Source organism: Trachurus japonicus, chromosome 13 (genome assembly GCF_045865225.1).
Source record: "Trachurus japonicus isolate A0001 chromosome 13, Traja_1.0".
Classification (NCBI taxonomy): domain Eukaryota; kingdom Metazoa; phylum Chordata; class Actinopteri; order Carangiformes; family Carangidae; genus Trachurus; species Trachurus japonicus.
In genome coordinates, this window is record NC_140919.1 from 15,587,830 (window position 1) to 15,612,636 (window position 24,807).

General features: G+C 40.8%; 1 protein-coding gene and 1 non-coding gene across 2 annotated transcripts; both read right to left on the reverse strand.

Annotated features, from left to right (window-relative positions):
- Nucleotides 1-1,973: 1,973 nt before the first annotated feature.
- On the reverse strand, nt 1,974-17,705 carry LOC146975737 (solute carrier family 25 member 36-A-like). Its single transcript, XM_085794968.1, has 7 exons — nt 17,269-17,705; nt 14,517-14,684; nt 12,793-12,870; nt 10,193-10,293; nt 7,908-7,974; nt 5,437-5,726; nt 1,974-5,333 (listed from the first exon to the last, which is right to left on the reverse strand). The coding sequence occupies exons 1-7, from the start codon at nt 17,307-17,309 to the stop codon at nt 5,140-5,142; spliced, it is 939 nt and encodes a 312-aa protein (XP_085651094.1). The 5' UTR covers nt 17,310-17,705; the 3' UTR covers nt 1,974-5,139.
- A 528-nt stretch (nt 17,706-18,233) lies between these two features.
- Nucleotides 18,234-18,306, reverse strand: trnak-uuu (transfer RNA lysine (anticodon UUU)). Its single transcript has one exon. It is a non-coding gene; the product is annotated as a tRNA-Lys (tRNA).
- Between the last annotated feature and the right edge of the window lie 6,501 nt (nt 18,307-24,807).

A 24,807-nucleotide genomic window follows, 5' to 3' on the forward strand; every position in this document is an offset into this window, starting at 1 on the left:
AGAGTTTGGCTGGTGGCTGGTTGCGTCATTTCATGTCACAGTTTGTGTGTGTGCTGCAGAATATAGTTTCATTTTGAGTCTGTCATCTTTTGAAGCGAGGAATGAGGCAGCAGCCGCAGCAGCAGGTCATTTTCCAGTATCTGCTCCAATGAGCCGATGCTTTACAGGAAGAGGGCCTCGCCAGGAGCGCAGCAGCTCAACACTGCCACCTGGTGGATGGAAATCTAAAATGCTCAGTCAAGGCAATACAAAATAGTATGATCACCATATATGATGAAACACAATAGCTAATTAGACACAAAAATGAAAGTTTGGGTAAAAAGTGTCACAATACAGGCAATTAATGGAAATGGGAACTGTAGAATAACTGACATGACTCATCCTCTCTCTTTCATGTCTCTACCACACGTATGACAACTTCCCCTCTTTACAAACTGTGGAGATGCATCTGTTGACCAAATCTGACAACACGTCTTTGCTTGCATCAAAATCTAGGGATGAACATGTATGTTATACTTTAAACAAAACAGATGTGAGAGGGGTATAGCAACAATGATCACCAGGCTATTAACAACAAGCAAAGTTCATGTTAGCTTTACAGAGCTTTGATTTACAGCTCGTTTTGGTAGACAGTAACTTTACCCATTTTCACCAACATCTGTTTTCAACATAAAGACTGTAATAAACACATTGTGAACTACAGAACAGCAGCAAACAATAGACAAAGGCAGTGACTAGCTGGATCCTGCCCTGAAATGTGAAATGTGATTGCTCCACCCACCAGAATCAGATACATGATAGGTACTTGGCTTATTCCTATGACAGGTGGATTAATGAATATGGGCCTCGACTAGCAAACACCCACAAAGATCACACAGGGAGGGAAAAGGCACAGGAGACAGAAAACCGACAATATAGGCTACTTTAAATGACTGAAGAAACACAAAATATCTATATGAGGAGTCTGAAAAGCAGAACACAAATAGATGTATGATGACTACATTAGTGTGTAGCTGTGAATTGGGCTGTTTACTTAATATTGAGAGGAGAACGCCTGAGGAGAAAAAAAAGCAACTTATTACCTGTGTAGTTACATTATAGTAGTACATTTTGTTGCTAGGCGACATCTAGTGGCTGTGACAATTATTACAGGAGCAAAAAACAGTGAAGTAGTCGCCTATACAGTAAGGACAAAGTGTCCATGTTTTATACTCATGTAAAATTAGCAATTTTCTTCTTTAAAAAATGTTTATTGTTTTTCAATATAGAGAAAATAAAATAATTAAATGAAGAAAAAAGAGAAAGAGAAAAAAAAGTAGAGGGAAAAAGAAGAGAGAGAAAAAAGAACACAGTACAGCTGTTGGAACTGTGGCAACAGCAACTGTTGAAGTAGGCGTAGGCTACTTGATTAAATCCAAACCTTGTGGTCTTTTCCTGAAACTAACACAGTAGTTGCAGGCACTAAAACCTAACCAAAGAAGCTCTATGCCATGAGAGATGAGTGTCGTTAACTATGGCGAGGATGGTAGGTACAGTCATAGACATATAAATATATATTTATATGTCTATGACTGTACCATTAACCATGACAACAGCTCCAAAAGCCTCTATTTAAAGAGATAGTCCAACAGTACATGGTCAGTTCAGAGGGTTGAAATAAAACAACGTAAGTGGTTGTTTTGTTTTTGTTTTGTTGTTTTTTGACACTATCAGAAACATTAACATTTCCTTTACGTAGGTATTACACTACAGGCTGACGACCACGTCACTGGGTAAGTTGAGGATATGTTCTCCTACATTTGGATTTTGTATTTAATAAAAAAATGCACATAGCCTTTTGTGAGAAAATAGGCAAATACATTTGTTTGAACCATTCTGAGAATCAAAATAGTACAGTACAATCCCTATTCAGAGACTGCGCCAAAGCAACTTAGAAAAACTGTCAGACAAGCAGAGAATTTTTGACGCTTACATATACTTGCACTCTTTCCATTTTATTGACTTTTTGTTTTACAAAAACAGTTATGAGAGAATGCATAGACTGAGCCACGCTCACAGTCGGCTCATTAGTGACAACATGGAACAAAACAAAGGGCGTCAGGAAAAAGGCAACAATTTATTTCGACAGATAAAAACAACACTGTTTGCAGCTATTCTTCTGAGTGCACACATACTCCTATGGTCTCTTACACACAAGACACAACTGAATAACATACGATTGTCACTTAAGCAAGTGCTCACACACACATACACACACATACACTCTGGCACACGATGCAAACGTGGGTGCAAAAGAAAAAATAACCAGGGAAGAATGCATCACCTGACAAATAAGAGACACTGATACAAGTGAAAGAGATGCATAGAAATTTACAGTTTAAAAAGGCTCAGTTTACCCAAACAAGGAAAAATTAAATAAAACTAAATTAAATTAAATATTATGCATTTTTTTCCTACAGGTTTGAAGTATCAGCCAACATCTAACCACGTTAGAGTTTAATACAATTTCCTTTGTGGTTCTCACAGCATTGAAGAAAGCAAAATTTACTTCACTTTGTTCTGAAGCGATGAGGCAGCATCTCACAGCCCGGAGAAATAAAAAAACAGCGCCACTGAAGAGAGGATTACTTGTGTTGTTGTTATTTGGGTAAACTGACCCTTTAATCACATACGGTACAATCAACTCACACTACATGTCCTGTTTTAAACCCATAGGAGTGTAGCCAGCACCATGATACACAGGCATCCAGTCACTACTAGCAGCAACATAGTCCCACATGGACTCGTGTCTCACTACATCAGCAGTGTGTGTTGATGGCACGGTTCGTGCGAGCATGAGCACATCTCTGATAAGACTTGTACGATGAGGCTAATCTAATGCATCCTTCATGTGTGCTGTAAAACTGTTCACTGTTCACATTGAGGATCACGTCAGTAATTTCAGTGGAAAAAAGAAAAGGAGAAAGAAAGAAGAAAAAATAAAGAGAGAAAAGCATCTGGGGGACTCACACTGAAGCAGTCGAGCTGCATGTTATGCCCAAAAAAAAGAAAAAATGCCCTTGCTGCTGCTTACTGCTGCACACCAGCACGCTGACCTATGAAGCAGTGAAGTGTTTGGATAAGTTATCAATGAGAGTTAAAATACACTGGAACATAAACACAGCACTGCGGGCGACGCCGGGGCCCTTTGAAGTTTGCAGTTTGTGGTGAAAATGCACAGTTGTCAACAGGCCGGGCTCTTGTGTCATGTGATTACAGAGGGACAGTTACTTGTGAAGTATGGTAGGATAAATGAGGTCACAGCAAAACACTGTTTCTGTCACTATAACCATTTGAATTATGACATAAAAATGGAAAAAAATAAAAAATAAAATCCAAAGCAGAGAGCAAGCACCTTTCCGTTCCATGTGAAGGACAACAACACATAAAACACTGACAAATGAACAAAAAACCATTTCATTTTTAACCAGTTGAAATGAATGTTTTTTTTTTCCAATTTCCTTTTTTTTTTTTTTTTTTTTTAAACATACTGGTTGGATTTAATTAATGTGCGCTTTAATGTATGCAGAGCAAATCCTGACCACTTCCTCCGCACACTGGTTTTAACTGTACAACGGGTTTTCCAGAGTAAACTCAAAGAGGATTGTCCTCGCTGGTAAAAACTAGCCTGGATCCTCTCAAAGAAAAACAAACAAAACAAAAGAAAAACAACATGAGATGAAGATTTTAGAGAAAGACATTGAAAAGTGCTACAAGACCAACACCCTTGTTTGAGAAGAAGGTGACAACAAGCAGGAAAATCCCCTCTTCTTTAAGAGAAGACGCACTACATGTTTGCATTTCACCCGGCAACCAGGCAAATGCAACCCACTCACTTACATTTTTATATATCTATCAATATACCATTTTGTTAAAATTTGTTAATTATATTTATTTTTAATTCACAATATTGGTCAGTGTTTTACTTCCTTGCTTTTAGTAAAAGTTATTCCTCCTGTTTATTTACATTCCAGTAGTTAGAACAGTGAATTATATTCTGGTTTAGTTTGGTGACTTTATTCTTTACCCTCCGACTGACCCACCTTTGTAATCTCTCTTCTTCATGTACGTGTACAGGTTCACAGGTCGCTACGCAGACTTCACGTGTAATAAAGTGAGCAGATACCCGCTCGCATTAAGTAGGTAGTGTGTAAAGAGCAGTAAATGCATGTAAATTCCTGCGGCATGAGGATATCACAACCAGTATGAGGGTAGTAAAAACCTTCAGGTGAGCGCGTCTCTACTCACGATATGTCAAAAAGCTTCGCTCAGGGCGCCTGAAATCACACGACACCAGTGTACAACTACATTTCTACATCCTTTTTGTTGTAACAGGTCAAACGGAGCTCCGCCTCCTTCTACAGCCAGGCGTGCACCGTAGCCTGTTGTCACATCCTCAACACAAGGCACGTCGCCCATTCAACTCTCTCCTTTTCCCTTGCGCCCTTTCCTCTCTCATCGAGCCAAAGCACCCATTTTCCTCCTTGTGAACCCTCGACAAATACTTCAGCTCGCCGTCTTAGTATTCTGGGCCTCTGGGGGATGCAGGGAATGGTGCATGACGCTAGTGAGATAAATTAACAACTGATCATCAGCATGAAAACGAAGCTGGAGAGGGTCTTTATATCCACTGTGTAGTGACGATATGAATTACTCTATTTCTCAGTTATTATTAGTATTATTAGAGGCAGAATATACTGTGACTCGGGTCCTTTCTCAAGCTCTCTGAATCTCATTTTGCACGAGCAACGTGTATAATAACCGAAGGGAGAAAAGGATGGAATAAAGATTAAAAACAGGGAAAACTGTTTCTCTGCTACAGCTAAACCCAGAACCCCCCAAACCAATGTGAGGACCTCTTCAACCCTCCTCCTTGTGCCGGACCCTTTGGTTACACAAAAAAAAGAAAAAACTCCCCAACTTGTTTCTAAACAACCGCTCGTGTTCACAGAAACAAAAGGATCGTCGTGGCGTCTCTGTCCTCTGCTGGTTGAGCAGGTCGTTGTGCTGACTGGTGTGCAGTTGCTCTCGTTTTCTTTTTCTCCGTCTCCGAATAGGGGGCAGGGTTACATATACTGTCTAGAAGGGCGAGGGAAGACTTTAACCGTTCAGGAAGTAGACCACCAACTCGTAGGTGCACATCATGATGGCCGTGTTGGGGATCTGTCGTACCAGGTGGGTGGTGAGGCCGCGGTACAGGGCGCGATAGCCCTCCTCTTTGGGCACTGTCGTTAGAGTCTGGAAGAAAGAGCGATACTTGGAGCCCTCCTCACGTAGCCTGGTGCGGATCACTTCTGCAGAGGCAACGAGAAAAGGGAAGGGAAGAGGTTAAAAGAAGATGACAAAGTAAAAGCAACGCAGCCTACGTTATTAGCGTGGTGCTAATCCGACGCTCACCATGAGGATAAGCGATAGTTGTGGCACAGGTCTTGGAGGTGGCGGCAGCGAGCATCATGCCCACGAAGTCTGAGGCGTCTTTGGACACCTCCTCCTCCTCGTCCATGTTCTGCGGTGCCTTGGCCTCCAAGATGCGCCGTTTGATGCTTTCATAGATCACAAAGTGGATCACAGTCTCTGAGATGCCGGCGTAGGACGCCGACATTCCCCTGTAGAAGCCTCGCAGGCCGTCTGCCTGATACACCCGCCGCACGCACTCAAACGCATTCATCCTGCGCTCGCCTCGATTCCTGAGGACAGACAGGAAAAAGGACACATTGTGAAAAAAAAATCTACATTTCAAATGGTCAAATAAACTCTGACACCCACAAACATCTGTTTTTTGTTGCTTAATTATCAGTCACTCTCAGTCAAATGTAGCAGATGTGGACATTGATCAGCTCTGATTGGAGGAGATGTAAACACCACATACAGGTGGATGTGCTAATTTGTCCCTTTTCTAGGCTCTGACGCCTTTCAGACACAAACACTGTAAACAGATGTGCTATCTGTCAAGTATTATGCTGTTAAACCAGAAAAACATCAGCTATATAGTGCTCGGGGAGAGTGAGCTGCAGCCTCAGAATACATTTTAAAAGACTCCCAATATTGTCTGCGTCTACTTGAGTAACTAAATATTTGCAACACTTCTGATATTTGTATGTATAGCTGAGAATTGAGTGTCTTTCTGTGGGTGAAAAGCAGTAGAAATGTTAAAAAGGTAGAAGAAACTGGAAGAGTTTGAAGACAGAAAGAAAGAAAGAAAGAAAGAAAGAAAGAAAGAAAGAAAGAAAGAAAGAAAGAAAGAAAGAAAGAAAGAGGGGTAGTAAGAAAGAAAGAAAGAAAGAAGGAAAGAAAGGGGGATGGATAGATAGATAGAGAGAGGGGGAGTCTGAGATCAAAAGCGGGATTGTTGTGATATTTACCCCAAAATCATATATTGCTATAATGTTTGGGATATTGACATTTGCCTTAGACATATGATAAGCTCGTGACAATCAGTTTAATAATGAAGCATATAATCAACTTTTCTATAATTGGTGTAATTACTGTGTTTTGCTCTTACAGCCCAGAGAATGACATACACATGACAGAGGAAGTAGCAGTTACACACGGGGACTGAGTGTACTGGTTGTTTGATAAACAGCTGGGATATCTGGTCTTCGTATCTAGTGTAACTGTGATAGTCAGCTGACGGAGGGGAAAGCTGACGAATGCGGGTGGTTGTGTGTCTTGTTCTTTCTCTCTCTTGTCCATTGTTTGATGGGAGCTATCAACAGCTGACCAGGGCCAAGCATGAGATTGGGGTTAAACACTGCAGGATGGCGTGTTGGACTCCAGCCAATGAGGATGCATTCACTTCAATCATATCATATCTTGTAATTGTGTAATCAGTAATATAAAGCCAGACAGGGATAGGAGACAGCATCAGACTTCGTGAACTGATGCTGCTGCGGCATGTTTGTCAGGGAAACTTAGTGTGGTCAGGAGCTCTGCAAACAATCTCTTTTTCTAGTTGATTCTTTTATAAATACATTTTGGAAAATATTGTAATTGAACATCTCCTGCGTACTTCATCAAACGAACACACAAATTCAAGGACTGGAACTCAACAGTAGAAAGAAAGAAATAAAAAAGACAGAGATATAGGGTAGAAAGAAAGAAAGAAAGAGTCAGAGATGGGGATGATAGATAGAGAGAGGTACATAGATAGCGATAGATGGGTAGAAAGAAAGAAAGCAAGAAGTAAAAAGACAGAGCGGCTAGATAGATAGATAGATAGATAGATAGATAGATAGATAGATAGATCTTTATTGTCATTCAGGTACACATAGGCACAGTGCACAGGACTAAACTCCATTGCATTGATTCTTCAATAGCAGAAATTGTTTTCTGATCAAAACAAAGTCATGAATGCTCTTGTGTTGAGCTTGAATACACAGTTGCACCCAGTCTTGCGTTGCTTTCAGCCTTCCCTTCTCAGTGAGAGGTCAGATTAGAGGGTGTGGAGGTGTCACAAAGCAATATACCTGTCTGTCTGTCTGCCACAGTGTCTTTTTGGTCCTTATAATCCTACAAACAGGGCCTTTATAAAGCTGTAGAGCATGAGCTATAAGGTTAATTGTCAGCTGGAAACTTTGTGATTGCAGTAGATGGAACACAACCAGGCAGCCCAGGGGATAGCATACAGATGTGAATGGGTCTCCGGGAATTTCAGAACAAAGCAGCAACATTATAGTGAGTCTGATTTTTTTTTTTTTAAATTATAGGGTATTCATATGGGAAAGTAAAACTAACAAGTGTCCATTTGAAGGCACAAGATTGAGGTGGATGTTCTGGAGAGGTAATGAAAATAAGCATGAAGGGAAAGCTTACAAATGAACAACTGTTTGTGCAATGCCTTAAAGTTCACACCCTAGTGTCATGTTTACCTCGCATCCAGCTGCAGACGCGTCTTTATGAGCCATATTGGATTGGTTGCTGTGATGGCTGTAAAACCTGTGGAGGGAGAAACAAAAACACAACGGGGGTTACGTTTTTTCCCCAAATCTTGAAATCTGCGACACATAAGTGTACTTTTTTGTATTTAAGATAGAAATGCTCTTTAAGCTGCACTCATGATGTAAAAGTTAACACAATGTAAACATGATGTTGATAAGAAAAGTACAAAGTCAGTGGGGCAGCATAAAGAGAGAGAGGGAGAGAGAAAGAGAGAGAGAGAGACAGCCCCTCTATACTACCCTATGTGTGCCAGTGGGGGGGGGGGTGAATGTCATAAATATTGTATGTGTCATGCAAACAGCAGTTTTAAAAAAGGCTGCTTCTTATCCAGTGACCTAGATGATAAGTAAAAGAGGACAGAGATGCGTGGAGAGAAGGAGAACAACCAGATATTATGTTTAGAAAAAAAAAAAAGACAAAAAAGAAGCACAGATCTGTGGTGAGTACTCACGCAGACCCAAGTAACTCCTCACAGATGCAGCTAGAGACCCCTGGCGGTGCGGGGGTCTCATGCCCGTGCGAGAGGAGAGCTACGGTAGAGTTAAAGCCTAAAACAGACACAGGCTTGTGTGTAGCAAAATGACCGGCATGCAACCATTTAACTTGAACCCACTCCCCTCTGATTATCCCCTCAGGAAATTACCCACCATATTCATACGAAATGATTCGTCCCACAACCAGGACAGCAGAAGGGACATGTTAGGAGAACACAGCTACAAAACAATGATTAATACAAGAGCAATATTTATCTGCTGCGGAGTCGTATCATAACCCACAATCCTTACATTGGGAACTAGGGATGTCACAAATACTTGTTTTCACAATTAATTGCGGTATTAAACGCCCCAATTAATTAATCTTAAAGGTTCCTAAATACTGTCCAAAAAAAGATTATGTAGGAACCATATCAGCAGATGTGCGCCAAAATAAAGGTAAATGCACAGATACTGGTCCATTTACCTAACGTAACATTGAATTGGTAGGAATTTAAATGTTAGCGTCCCATTTGTAATAAATAAATAAATAACTGATATAATATAAACAATTGATATAACATATCAAATAATATAATAATATTTCAAAAAACTGCCCCTGAGGGATTTATTATTGGTCCTATTTTTACAGATAAAAAAAATGTTATTATATTTTGACTATATTTGATTTTACACATTCATAATGTTGTGAAAATAATTGATGCAAAAAAATAGATAATCGCAATACTGCGATTATTTTTCTGATAATAATCATACCAAGAAAATCTAGAATCGTGACATCCCTATTGGGAACCATTGGTTAGCAAACTGTATGTAGACTAAAAATAGTGTTGTGAGGCTCTAAAACTAACATCTGCGCCCTGCTTTAGCTTGGGGGCAACTTTCCTAACCAAGTGTATATCCATCCATTGTTAACTGTGGCAGAGGTCAGCTCCAACCTCTGCTGTAGGTATCATGTGTCATTGAAAGGGAGCAGATTCATGGCTGGGACAGTTGACACCTCGTCACCCTGTCAGCTCGGCTCAGTGGGACCGGACAGAGACGTACTGACGAACGCTGACCTTGACTGAGCAGTCGGAAAAGCCTGAGTCACGGTGCTCTAAAAGTGGCACCACCGTGAACCTGTTAGATTCTCCGACACACACACACACACACTAGATGCAGCTGCCTCTCGTTCCGTCTGACCCACATTGTAATGGCTCGGCATTCCCAGCTGGGTCAGTGTGACATAAGTGCACATACCCTACCCTTGACATACAAACCATCAGAGAGTGATGATGGAATATTTAAGTCGACCTACATTCTTAATTAAACTGTTTCAGGGTTACTTAAGGTGCAGTACGAAGGGAAGTCTGGGGAAAGGGTGAAGGAAACAGGATAAACTTGTTTTTATATATACACAGGGTCTTAAGGAGAAAAGTCTTCAGCTTCAAGCGTGACACAAACTAGTCCTAACACGGCTTCATCTCCAGAGCGATTCATGCAAAAGCTCACTGCAGCATTTTAACACCTACATCACACATAGCTTTTTATATGCAACTCCGCTAGTCTTCTACGCTTACCAGCACTGAACCAGACCGGGTCCACTTACTCAGCATTTCTCACAAGCATGCTGGAAATGTTTTACGAGTTTTTTTCAGTTACAACAGTTTAAAAGATTGACATGGTTTTACTTTTTTTTTTCTTTTTGATATAATCTGTGCCCTTAAATGTATAGTTACCTGCCATTCCAGCCGACGCCATGTGTACCTGTGTGGAGTCCGGTTCCAACACACCGTTCAGTTTCTCTTTGGCAGTAGAGTAAGCAGCAAAGTAGATTGCTCTGTTGAGAGTAGAAGAAAGAAAAAGTGTCAGTGCATGTTAAACCTGAACAGTGATAAACAGTTTATATACAGTAAGTACTGTGCAAAAGTTTTATGGAGGTGTAAAAAAAAATACTGTAAGGTAAGAATGCTTGTCCATCATGCAATACCATCAGGGAGGGGTCTGTGCAAGTTTACCTACTGTAAAAGAATTTAATCTATTTGAAGTCAAAGCGTGGTTACAACAAAACATTGATTTGATTTAGATTTCTCTCCTGTTTATTCATTGCATTTCATAAACTGATGAAAATAAACTATTAACTAGGGACACACGACAACTATCGTTACAGATAATTATCGGCCCGATATTGGCTGATATTATCGGCAAATATACGGATAAGTCAGATAATGACATTACTAAAGTCAGTTATAATCATATAATTGCTTTCAGTCCGTTTGCCTCCTCAGTGGATTGGAAACAATAACAAATGTTTTTTCAAGAGTCATAAACTGTTTGTATGTAGTGATGTCAGTTCTATTATTTGGTTAAGTCACAGGCAGAGCTGTAATGTTAAATTCTTTATTCACTACATCTCAGCCTTTCTTTACCTCAGGTGTGTTTATAAACTATTAAGGACGTTATTGGTTATCTGTATTGACATCGGTTATGAGAAGCAGGAAGTTATCGATTATCGGTATCGGTGGAAAAAAAGACTTGGTGCATCCCTTCTATTAACAGTTCAATTTTTGAAAGCATTGTTAGTTTACAGCATTTTTAATCACATCTGCCTAAAACCTTTGCACAATACTGTAAGTCCTGCTTTTGTGTTTTTGAGTAAAAGCTAATTAGTCTCAGTTTACTACTGTGCGCCTCCAGAAGCAGGGTTGCTTATTAATTACACTACATTAACATGAGAACCCCTCCCTGCGTCAGGTTCAGCTTAATTAGCCGTCTCAGCAAAGAGGCTTTTCAGTGTAAAAGCACATCTTCATCTGTTTCCACTAAGTGTCTTTATTTGTTTGCACCTAATTTAAAGAAGGTCACAACGCTCATGCTCATACTTTTAACTAAAGCTGCTTTTGCTTTTTTCTTTCTAGCAGCAACAGCACTGTATAACGCGCCATCTGGTTGGGGTCTACTGTCATTACTCAAATGTGCTTAGTCAAGTCCGTTAATGATGCTTAAAGCTAATCAATCACATGATAAAGACCGGTTTGTCTTTAAATCTGCGTCACAGCTCGGCAGGTCCCGTTGATGTCACTCACCTTAGATGCTAACATGCTATCCAAACACTTTACAACTGCTTAGCACTGGCACCCAGCATTACCCACTGCCCATTAGCTGCCACTTTACTCCCCTTTCCCTACCGCAGGAGGGTAATTAATGATCACAACAGTTACATACATTATTACCTAACCGCAGTCTTATTTCCCCATCACATAGACTCGGTGTTTTTCTGAAAATGCTCCTGCTGTTGCTACGTTTCCAAAAGAGCACGTCATCATCCAGTGAGCAGCACAAAAACTGCTGAGAAAGCCGCCAAGATGGATGAAAGCTAAATGGCCGTGGATCCCCCCCTAAAGCGTCTTCGTCAGCAAGTAACCTCAAGGATCCCTGCAGTGGTTACATAACACCAATGTTCCTCACAGCCATTCCTCCCCGTAAAAACAGGATCCATAAAGGTTTTTTATTACCAACATCAGAAATTATGCTGGAGTGCAGGTGAACGCCATCGAGCAGAATAGTAACGCCACTGTGCCTTGAAGCCGTGTCCATCAGACACCAGGACACTGAAACACTTCAAGACGGCCGTTCTTAAATCTGCTGATTCTGATGCTTTTCTTGCTACGGCAGGTTAAAGCGCCTGCGGTGCGGTGGAATAGCATTTTCACAGCAGCCACCGGTTGGTTTGCTGGGTTACGAAGTGGAAGTGAAGGAGAGGAAAAACGACCACCAGTGTGAGTGCATAAGCTGCCAGCGCCCCTGTTTAAGTTAAGCACCACACATCAACATGCTGACAGCTGGCATGTAAATCAAAAGGTAATATGCTTGTTAACAAGGCAGTTACAGGCATCATGTTCATATTCAGCTCAAACAGTGAACTGAGCTGCTGCTTAGCATGGATATAGACTTTTTGTCTTTTGGTACAATTAATGGGAAAGGAGCAATTATACAGTATGTTATAATAAGGTTAGTAACATCTCTAGCACATTCAGAAATATTCTTTACAGTATTGAAAACAAATACTTAAAACAAAGAATTAATTAGCTCCATTATTATAAATAAATTCCTGTCACTCATCATGGATTCATGGATCACTTTAATCCTTCAAAAAACAAACCCTGTATTAATCTAGAGGATTAATAACACAGGAGACTGACATTCAATGTCATTAAAGACTCATTTACTCAGAAATCCTAAAGCCACAACTTGTGTCTTTAATATCACAGCTCTAACATATCTTTAAATGAGAGGTGCACATTAACAGGATGAAGATGAAGTGGACACGTCGTCTCACCTAGAAGGTGCCACGCCCACCAAGTTTGGCCCCAAGCCCCTGAAGAGTGAACGAGGTCCTTCTTTCTCCAATATCAACCTGCACAACAAACACACACATAAATATTATACAATCGTATCGTATGATTGCATCATCGCAATTCAGACGCTGTAGGGCGTGACTTATCACTTCCATTTAAACCCTTTCTGCTAACAATGTCCCTTCTCTGATGCTCTACTGTGCAATTAAAATAACAGGTTTATCTGGTAACACAAGGATGGTATTGGTCAGTTGAAGATGTTGCTGTCCCACCTCCAATACAGAGGCCATATAAGACTTTTTTAAAGTTTTTTTTTTTACTTAAACAGCAACAGCTGAATATTAAGGAAGCTGTTAACCTGTCCAGATTTTAATGACCGGCCTTTCCTCTGGTTCCACCCACAGTAGGAGCTTCAGCCAAACATTCAAAGCTCTTAACTAATGGGGGATCCAAGAATAGAAAAATTGGCAGTAATCAGTTGTCTGTTGTTTTGGCCACTCAACTCTTCTGTATTGCTGCTGAGGGTAATGAACACTGCAAGATCTCAGGAACGCAACACACACACGCGCGCGTAGGGGGAAATATTTTCCAGTTAAAAGAGTTGCATAATATGTTAATCTCTGTTTTCTTTCCCTCTGCTTTACAGAAACACTGTAAGATTGCAACTTAAGAAACAACACCATAATATAGTTGTGTTTTCTCATCTATTAGAAAAACAAAATCTGCTTTGCTTTTCCCAGCTGTGTGTCACGTCCACATGCTGCTGTGCCCCTTTTGGCTGCTGTGGCTGCAGTGTGCAGTGACTGGCCAGATGAATATGTTGAAATTTTTATGCAGCCTCACTTCACTGACCGTACTGTACCACTGCCTACAACAGGCTGTGTGTTCTCCAGTCTATTTCCATTGAGCTATACCAGCTTTAGCTAACTCCATGATTAATTTTAGGTTTTGACAAAAATACAAGACATGCCAGCACTCTTTGTTTTCCTGCAAGCTGCTTAAACCTGTGCTGCTGATGCCACTAAATAAACAGACTGAAACTAGTCTGTGAGTCTGTAGCAATGCATTTGAAAGTATGGCCAACACTTTTAATTAGCAATCTAATGCCAGTCTTCCACAACCAAGCTTTACCTGCCACACCTGCCTCAATTAAATGTGACTGAGTTAAGTGGTTTCCATGGCTTTCCAGGCATCAAACATACTTTTTTCCACAGGCTTGGTGCAGCGTCCTAAAGTAGGAAAAGGTCCGTCATAGCAGACACGCCGAGCCATGAATAACAACACATTGATGAAACTTTCACACAAGCTACAAAAAGTAATAATAGTTGGATTTGTTATGAAATTTCCTGTTTGGCTCAAGCGGCCAACATGTGCTCCCTGTGTGTAGTTTTCCCAAGGGGTGAGGGTTTGGAGTAGGCTTTCAGGGAGCAGTTGGCAGTAGTAAGGGCACATCAGCCAGATCAAACAACAACAGAAACAACATGGTGCCTGTTGAAGGATGAACTGCGACTCTGCTGCCAAACTTCTCTGGGAGAGCAGGGGAGAGGAGCTATGACCAGATATGCTCATTTTTTAAAAGGTTAAAGCTGAAATTTTAAACCATAAGAGGCAACATTTACTTGATATTACTGTAAAACTTTATATGCTGCATCTAAAACATTTTAGGTATAAGAGTGTGATGGTGATAAATGTTTAATATACCCACTTGAGACAGTGCAGGGGGCCCGGCGGGGACATGCGGGCCACACTGGCCCCGTTGACGGTGCTGAGCTGCACCTCAGAAGACACATAGAGGGTGATGGAGGAGGACTGCAGTCGGGTCTTCACTACTTCCAGAGGACAAGTTAATATGGCTCCTACCGTGCCCCCACATCTGACAGAGAGACACATAAGATGGTGAAGGTGGAGGTGAGAGGTCAAAGAGCAAAACAATGTCCGGTCTCAGCCTGACAGAACGATATTAAATGTCCTTTTTCAACGTCAACAACGATCTGGATGGTTAAAAATGTGTGTGCAAAGAGTTTTTTTTTCTTTTCTTGCATAAATAAATTAGGTAACAGTGTGGTTAGTTGGATACTCCAGCTCCCTGGCCCGTAGACAAGAAATAACCCAGAGTGGGAACAGTGAGAGCCAGTCAGGAATGCTTTGTGTTTCTTGGTGAACAACAGAAAGCATCTATTCACTGCCACTCCGCATTCCTACCTCGCATATCTATGTATTTTCATACAAGGATGTATCAAATCCGAACTCTCGCAGCTGAAAAACAAATGTCTGTAAGCTTTGGGAATGAAACCAGTCGGCCAACATGTAAGGAAATGTTTGTAGGTGTGTTGTTTCTCACTTCTGCTGCCAAATTTAAAATGTTTATTGGTTATATATTAACAAAATCTTCAGCCAAGACCTTCAGTTAGGCACAACTCCATGTTTTGTACAAACACATGGCTAAATCCAGGGCATCATTTTATTACCAGGAAAATCACCTGACCATTTAACAAATAATAAGACTGATAAGAGAGAACATAAAACAATATCTGCATGACCTAAATAAATGAACAGACCCTGATGAGACACTGTATTATGTTGAGTCAAAGTAAAAGGGGGGAAATCAAAAAGGGGAGCGGCAACACTTATCTTTTAGTTAAGGTTAAATTTCAGACAGCAACAGAGAAGGAGATAGTTAATCTTGTCAACAAACTTTTTGGCACAGGTGAGCCAATGGCCGTCGAGCTGGGACCGTACACACAACAGAGACAGGACACTGGCACAGGGGAAACATGCATAGGTGAGGAGTCAGATTTGATCCCACTGTGGTGCTGGATAGTGTGGTTGTAGCTTGATACACAACATTTAAACCAGCAGCATGAGACTAGAGTAGTTTGGCCATAATTGTTTATTCAAATACATTAGTTAGGTTAGAGTTTTAAACCAGCCTCACAATACAGGCTCTAAGAACACAGTATGAGTCACTGAGGTTGTAAAAGTAGTAAATGAAATGCTTATTTGCCTGCAATGGAAATAAAGCCTGAGGTGCCTGAGATAAAGTGGTGCAGTTTGACTACTACGGTGAATTTTGCAAAGTGTCTGTCAGAATGTAAACATTGTTGTTTCACCCACTTTTTAAAAAAAAGGTGAAATCGTGGATTCACAAACTTTCTATACTATGAACCAGGAACCAGACTGCAGCTATATGTACATACAACCCGGGCTGCAACATTCATCCCCTTCATCACACTTGGCAGAACCAACGAACGACAGAAAAGACTAGACTGGACTCCACGCACTATTTTAGAGATGTTGTGTCGGGTCACACGGCACACACACACATATACACACACATACACAACTGTTTTGTTTTGTCTGTGATTTCTAAACACTGTGTTTTTCTCTGCTGTGACCTTTCAGTGGCAGTTTGCCCACGTTTGTTTTGATGCACTCACCGGTCTGTACCTTTCCCCCGGCTGATGAAACCAGAAGTGGGTTTGGCTCACTTTTCCTTTTTAACCACGCATGTTCTTAAAACACCATGCTAAACGTGAGGGTTTATACTCAATATAAAAAAGATATAAACCAGCAACTAGTGTCATAGTACTCGAGAGACCAGTCAAGACCACAGCTGCAGTGACATCTATTTTTTTCTAACAGCAAATGTCTCTCTGTCTACTTGCTCACTTTGTATTATATACTGCAATTCAATAACTTTAACATAATTAAAATTGCTCTATAAGAGTATATGCTTGTGTAACCATCTGAAAAACGTGGTTGCACCAGTGTAAAAAGTGGCAGAGACTTCAGCAGCTTCTGTGCTGTGTCTGTTCAATGCACAGATTTCAGATGTCACATAAAACGATCTGTTCTTTTTAGCTGAGGAATAATGTAAATATACAGCCACATGATTATTATGAGTACTAGTACTGAATACAGTAATGGTCTTAAAAATGAAAATGGTCTCGCACTGGACCCTTTCAGAGTGGTCTTGACTCGGGCTCGGGTTAGGTGGTCTTGATTACAACACTACCAGCTACTATTTCCTGATTAGGCTACGAATACACTTACTTACGCGCTTCACGCACACACACACGCAGTACACACACACACACCAGCCATTTCATTCATACATTGAAATGTCATTGTAACTTGTGACATTGAGCTCACCCCACGGGCGCACATGCACAAACACGACGGGTGACACGACTGATGCTAACACAGATGTTTAGCTAAGCGTTGAATCCACTAACCAAATCACATTAAATGCATATATATCGTGAAAATGGCTATATAAACAAACAAACAAACCCCCAGTGTTGGTGTGTACGTGTGTGTGTAGCTACACGGGTTAGCGACGGCTTGTTAGCCCCCTGAGCGTGGAAGCTAACTCTAAGCTAGCTCGGCGGCGGTTATATACATGTTACATGACATGGGAATAATGATGGAAATAACAATAATGTAATAATACTCACCCTCCAGCAAACAGGTGAACTAAGGTATCTCTTTGACTCATTATGGATCATATTCGGGAACCGTCCACTGGGCACGACCCCAACCTAGCGAGCAAATGATACCCAATGCGTCTGTGTTGTGGTGGTGGTGGAGGTCAGTTGCATGGAGAGAGAGAGGAGAGAGAGCGAGAGAGAGGAGGGGGAGAGAGAGCGAGGGAGAGCTAACTTAGCTAAAGCTAGCTCGCGTTAGCCACACAAGCTAACGGGTTTCCGGTGGTAAAATTAAAAAAAAAAAAGTCGATGTCAAGTCAGAGGTCTGCGTCTCTCCAGGACGATGCTTCACTCATGGTTGTGCGGTCGTATCTTTTAGTGTCCACTGAGTGTCTTCTCTCCCGTGCGTGTATGTGTATGTGTGTGTGTGTGTGGACGCAGAGACTCGGCCTCGTTCACGTTGACGTTACGTTGACGTGCTCCCTGTCTGTCGGTCTCTGCCTCCTCTGCCACACTGAAACCCGGCGGCGGTGAGGTCGCAATGTTTATTGGGGAATAAACAGAGGCCACGATTGGTCGAGATGGTCCAGTTGACCCCGCCCCCCCTGCCGCCAGTCACTACTCCTTCACGTGATAATGCTTTTTTTTTTTTTTTTTGGAGGGCAGAGATCGTCACTATAGGAGGAGATGGTGGGACTGATGTTACTTAGAAAAACGGAGAAATAAAACAACTTTAAAAAAAGAATAAACGGCTTATTGCAACATAAGAGCTACTTAGTGCACATAACTTCTAATGAAACTCTGTCGGAGCAGACTGTAAGCTTTTTTACTTGTAAACTCGTGTATGATTCATTACATCATTGTCGTCTTGTAAATGTATCGATAATTTATGTCGGGATTAGAGGGGAGGGGGTTCAGCGAAAGGGAATGCAGCCTTTAATGAACGCATGCATTAACTCTACGCTGAAGGAAGCTTCCTCGGTCAAAAGTACTATCGCCCGAACAGGGACTTGAACCCTGGACCCTCAGATTAAAAGTCTGATGCTCTACCGACTGAGCTATCCGGGCTCTGAAAATACCTTGGAGTACAGTTCAGTCTTGAAATTAAAGAAACAATTTGATGGTGGTGGGAGGAATGAAATATTTATATGAAATAATAAAATGAAGAAAAAAAGAAGATTATATTGAGCGTCTTTTTCCGAAATTCTCCATAAAAACTCCTCGTGACATCATGAAAATTAGACTTTTGCATTATCATAATTCACACGTTGGTTTAACGATGAAGTGTTATCTAATTGTTATAATAAAAATAAAAAAAATCGACTACAGGATTCACAAATTATATATGTAGGCCTGGCTAGGCTACAATAAAATAACAGGAAAATAAATCCCACCCGTACTTTGGCCACATGCTGGTTTTCTTCTGGTCCAGTGTAGGCTATACACCAGCCTTACCACAATGGTCAGAAATACTTTTAAATCCGAATTCAGATGGGCATATTCACCTGGTTGTGCGTCAAGTCTTGGGAAAACACCTGGACTCTGCCCAGATATGAAAAAGAGCCAGGCATAGGGATCAGAAGTTTCAATTTTATATGAAGGCCCATTTGCAGGAATATTGACAAATTCCAATTTGGTGTTGGTGGTGCAGCTAACCTCTCCTATGGATCTACAGTATGTTATGTAACGGTGCATAGTAGTTGAAGAAAGGACCGATTGTTGCAGCTTGTAAACATAACCTGAGTTTATGTATAGCATAGTACATGAGATGATGCATGTAGGCAATGTAGGGGGAAAGTGCTGCCTGACTCAGACTAATTTGACCTCAGATCATTTTTACCTACATATTTCATAAAGAGGTTCTTTGTGCCAACTTTATGTGTGTGTATCTCTCTGTGTGTGAACTGAGACTTGAAAGTCAAGTATACACAGAAAATGAGGTTTACTAATTTGGGCAGCAGAATAAAATCCACACGCCACTTAATTTCGTAACTACAGATGCAATTTAACCAAGCCAGATCATGTGCAGCAGTTTCTCATCTAATCACGTTACTGTCCGTCTGTATGAAGGCAGAAAAGGCACGCAAGGGGTCACTAACATGTAGTAAGGTTTCCTTATGGTTTATACACAGTCTGGGTTTACAGTAAATGCAGCATTAATGCTATACAGTTGCCTATTTGAGACATTTTATAAGGTGATTTAGTTGGAAAACCAAGAACAATATCTTTATCTTCTGCTCCTTGAAATGGATGCAGTATGTGTTTGGTAGCTTTTATGGGTTTTTTTCAACATATACGTACAATCTAAACCCAATGAGTCAGATGATCCGTAATTGGAAAATTGGACCAGGCAATCTCATTTCAGTTCCAACTTTGGTTTGCTACACCTTTATAGATCAATGGATGTGACCCCTGGTGTCTTGTAGGCAATTCTCACCACGGTCGCCATTTTAATTGAGCCCTTTTTACACTCTCATATGCAAGTATACAGTTTTTGGTGCATCAGGAAGTTTGACCTTAAAGAGGAACTATGCATGCGTATGTGTGAGATTATTATTTTACTAAAATCTCTTATTCGTCATGTTTTGACTGCCCTTACAACCAGACAGAATAAACCTAGGAAAAGCCAACAGCAGAATTTCCAATACTGAGAGAATGAGTTTTTTATTTTTATTTTTTTGTGAGAGAAATGGCAACATAAGCTTTCGGTAGCTACATGGCCCGTGGGTGTGTGTTTGTCGGGGTGAAGTGTATTTTTGGTCAGCTTGCTCATGGTGTTTGCTTTGGCTGTGGAGGCCAACATCTTGGTGTCTTGCAGTGCAGGTCCGTCTGTAAATACTCAAATAAAAAGTCAGTCTGAACTTTGAGAGCAAACATTCCTTCGGGGGATTTTGATTGGCTGAATTTAAGCAGCGAAAACATGTTTTGTACAGAAACAAAAATCATAAGGTTTAAATCTGTCTAAGCCAAAGCTGGACTTTGGCCAATCAGTTATCTTATATGCTGAATATGCTGTATGTTACAGGGCAGGTTTGTCTGCTGCTTTTTTTTTTTAAACATCACTAATAGGCTAAATAAATATAGTAGCCTAGGCTATTTTGGAAAGTATGATAAATATGTTAATTTACAAGCTAAGGGATTAATAACGTTTCACTGCAACATCATTACATCGTCTACATGCACAATTGTTGTAGTTATGGTGTTTTCCATTAACTTTTTTCAAACTTTAGCTCTAAAACTGACTGACAAGTTTTAGCATTTAGCATTAGCCCCACAATAGTTGCTGTCCAGCTAAAGCTGCACAGTCTTGCTTTATGTTTTTTTTTTTCATGCAATTTTAACAGTTTGTTTTGATATATTTGATCAAATTGCACCACCTGCTAACTCAAGACAAAACCATGGAAAAAATTACTAAGAACAACACATTTTCAGAGTCAGACAAGTCAGCAGTTACAGTAATGATGCACTTGTCCTTAGTGTGTTGCAGCAGCTGACCAGGTGTGTGTCCCTATCAGCCGAGGTTCCCGTCTCCTCTATATTAGGGAGAGACCGTGGATCTGTGGCTGTTTGGAGACCATATTAGGGTGCTCCCTTATAAAGAGAATTGATTTGGGGAATCCCTCACTGTGAAGTAATCCCTGGCAAGTATCATGTGTGTCACAGTCACCATATTAGGAGACCAGCTTACTGTATATAGTGTGTAATGTAGTAAACACCAGTTAACAGATGAAGAAATGGTGTCTGAATATTTATATCAGTTTGTAAATACAAACACTCAGAGCAGACATCAGGAGGTTTTTCAGTGTTTATTTAAAATAACACATAATTAAATATAGAGAAACTTCATCACTGACTTTCATCAGGCAAAATGTGTGTTGTATGTGTTGTTTTTTTTAACATTTCACCATTTGTTACTGAGACTGTATGTGGTCTGAACAGTTATTATTGCTGAGAAGATTATTACCCCATTACTCGAGAGTGTTTTCTGGAACACTAGAACACCGTATCAATGATCAACCACTATTTGACCATGCTGGCTACTGAACCTTTTACTTTGTCGATAAAAAAAACCATTCCCTTTCTAACTGGCTGAGTGTTTGTGTGGGTAAATTTCCAAGTATACAAGTGTATACTTGTGTGTGAATGTGAGTTTTGTAATAAGGAGATAAGATCAAGACGTATTTTTGTACAACAATGAGTCAAATCCATTAGGAAAATACTAGTTAAACTTTAACTATTTCAGGGCACTGGGTTTATATGCAACATGTGACAGGTGCCCATGCTGGCTTCACGTGTGCCCCATGGTATTCTGACAACACCCAGTCAGCTCGCTCGGTTCTCTCCTCACTTGACCTCCTTTAGTTGTTCGACATACAGATGTTGTTATGGAGCCTAAAGCTCACTGATTGACACTGCATGGGCTGTGTGACCCTCCATGAGATTCAAAACAGCAAGTTGAGAGGAAAATGTTGCTTGCATTTGCAAAAGTAAAATAAATCCGTTATTTCATAATTTATGTGCTCTGTTTCTGTTTATCACAGCTGGCTATTACTATAATAATAAAAACGAGTAATTATTCATAATCCTTTGTTCCATGTTCATGCTTAAAAGAGTGCAAACTTATTTTAAATATCACTTCAACATGCAAATACGTTCACATTTTTGCATGTTACTTGCAATATTAACAAAACTGTATTCCATCTAAAAGCCTAAGCATTAGAGTCATGTCAGCCAAGAGACACTAAATGCAATAAATGCATAAAAGAAAAAATCACATTTTATTGTTTAATCTTGTCCATTATGAGTTGCTTTTTCAATATTTCCTACATCAGTTTATGGAGTTTTATTGTTATAATTACTAAGATTTTGGATCCAAAAGACCAGAACACAGGAGTCAGAAACAGTAGTAAAATAATTATTATCAACAGACTGGTTTAGATAGAGTCCAGTGGCAGATAATGGAAGATAATCAGGTTGGAAATTGGGATTCACATTGTACCTATAGGTGAGGAAGGAAGGAAGAAACTCAGGATTACAAACCTGCAAATTGATGCAGTGAACCTCAGACTAGAACTTGCCCATAATGTTTGAGCCAGACTGTGGACTCAACCATCAGGAATGCTAAACACAAAGCAGAGGTCAGAGGATGATGGGAATGTCATTGGCTTTGCAGCTATTTAGTTCTGAGCCAAAGTTTCACACCTATCCCAGCAGAAGTTGACTAGTGACCTTGGCTAAAATACATATAAAGAGGAAATAAAAAGCAGCAGGTAAAGAGATTATATTCTTTATCAATACCGTTGGTGTTTATGGAAATGAAATCAAAGATCCAAGGACATTTCTACAGCTGCACAAAGGACAGTGAAAGATCACAGGTTGACAGCAAACATTTTGTTATATAATCATCTCCGTTTGTATGAGAGATGAAACTCATGATTATCTGAAAAAGAATCAAGGCAGCTACCAGTCATGTACTCACGGCTGGCTGTTAGAATTGATGCAAATCACTATCCCATGACATTCACACACGCACACACACTAACACACTCACATCTGGCTGCCAAGCATAATTTGGATTCTCTCAAAATTATATCAACTGAGCATTTGCGTAATGCTGCATTTATATAAATTACGATATAGGCTGCTACAGTACAGGGCATATGACACATTCCTAGCCTTAACTTTAAGTTACAAATTGCTGACTCTCACATGGCAACAGAAATGCATCTACGCACACATGCACACACATGCCATTCCCAATCACCCACATCATCCCTGTCATCCCTGTCCCATGACTTCCATTGGTGCAGAGTAGAGTGGGAAGGAAAAGGGTCACGTTAAGTGGTTGCACGTTCAGCAGCTCGCCTCATATGACTGCCGTACCTTCAGATATTACTGCAGCAGAGGAGCGATCGAGCTCCAGACAATGATCCACTGAAGGCCTGGGAGCTTCTCGCTTTTAGTTGAGGACACTTCTGCAGATGCAAGAGCCACAACAGATGCCATAGGGCAGAGGCATGCCACAGTGCCTTGCTGTAGGTCTGAAACAATTGTTGTCAGCTGCAACTTTAGCCAATGTTTCTGAAGGCCCCCAAGTCACCAACAAACTGATGAGGGAACCCAGAAATCGAAGTGACAAGTGACCTATAGCTGTGTCCAAATGTAGGGGGGGGGGGATTTTGCACTGGTTGGGCTTTGGCAATGATGAAAGGAGTTGGTTAAAGGGATAGTTCACCCTAGAATGATATTTCGCTCATTATCTACTCACCCTCATGTTGACTAAGGGCTGGAAGAAGTTTCAGAGTCCACCGTCCCTTCTCTGAGTTACAGGGGGTCTTGGCGTAGCAGTGCATGTCCATATAACGATTGCAAAGGGACACCAGAGCTCTTCGTAAAAACACACACACAAAAAAACATCCAAATACCTCCATGATGCTCGTATGTAATGTCCGTCTTGTGCTGAAGCCCCAAATTGCGTAATTGTCCCGAAAAAAATTAAATAAGTCTATATTTTAAGCTTGTTTGTAGCGGAAGCTTCTCGAAGCTCCTCTTCCTGGTCCGTCCAAATCTCGCGTGATTTGCGCCGGCGTCAGTGCGGTTACTGCGAATCACGCGAGATTTGGACGGACCAGGAAGAGGAGCTTCGAGAAGCTTCCGCTACAAACAAGCTTAAAATATAGACTTATTTAATTTTTTTCGGGACAATTACGCAATTTGGGGCTTCAGCACAAGACGGACATTACATACGAGCATCATGGAGGTATTTGGATGTTTTTTTGTGTGTGTTTTTTTACGAAGAGCTCTGGTGTCCCTTTGCAACCGTTATATGGACATGCACTGCTATGCCAAGACCCCCTGTAACTCAGAGAAGGGACGGTGGACTCTGAAACTTCTTCCAGCCCTTAGTCAACATGAGGGTGAGTAGATAATGAGCGAAATATCATTCTAGGGTGAACTATCCCTTTAAGTTTAGTAAAAAGACCAGGTAGAGGCTAGAGAGAGTCCAGAGAGTCCAGATAAGTAGGAGGGAGTCACTTGAGTAACGCACATTTCCTTATACTGAAGCCTTGTCGGAATGGTGGGACGACGGCCTGTTGGAATAGCGGTATGTCGGAATGGTGGTATGTCGGAATGGTATATGTCTACATGGTACTGTATATGCCGTAGAGGCAGCATGCAACCCAAATGTAGCAAATTCACTTTCTGCCACTTCTAAAGATTAAAAACTAAACAAGAAAACAAGACAATGTCACAGGTTTTGCTATTGATAAGCCTATACAAAAAGAGTCATGTTGAGCCATTTCTATAGATGTTTGACTCACAGACTCAGTGTTATTTTACTAAACACACAAACACATTCAAACACCAGGGTGATTTGGCTCGCTGAAGAACACTTCAACATGGAGACTGGGGAGGCCGGGAATCGATCCCATGACCTTCTGGTTTGAAAAACATTGCAAAAAAAAAAAAAGGACTAGCTACTTGGGATAGTTGAGCAGCTAGCATTTACCTAACTTGTCAGGTATTTTCCTCAGGAGTTAGTAGAACAAGAACTGTGTGGTAATTAGT

Bases quoted from the DNA above. Each gene is read 5' to 3' on its own strand.
- LOC146975737 (XM_085794968.1), bottom strand. From the start codon at position 17,309: ATGAGTCAAAGAGATACCTTAGTTCACCTGTTTGCTGGAGG. The intron at 5,727-7,907 runs GTAAACATGACA...GTCTGTCCTCAG, and splicing joins CGTCTGCAGCTGGATGCGAG to GAATCGAGGCGAGCGCAGGA. The intron at 5,334-5,436 runs GTGAGCGTCGGA...TTGCCTCTGCAG, and splicing joins AACTATCGCTTATCCTCATG to AAGTGATCCGCACCAGGCTA.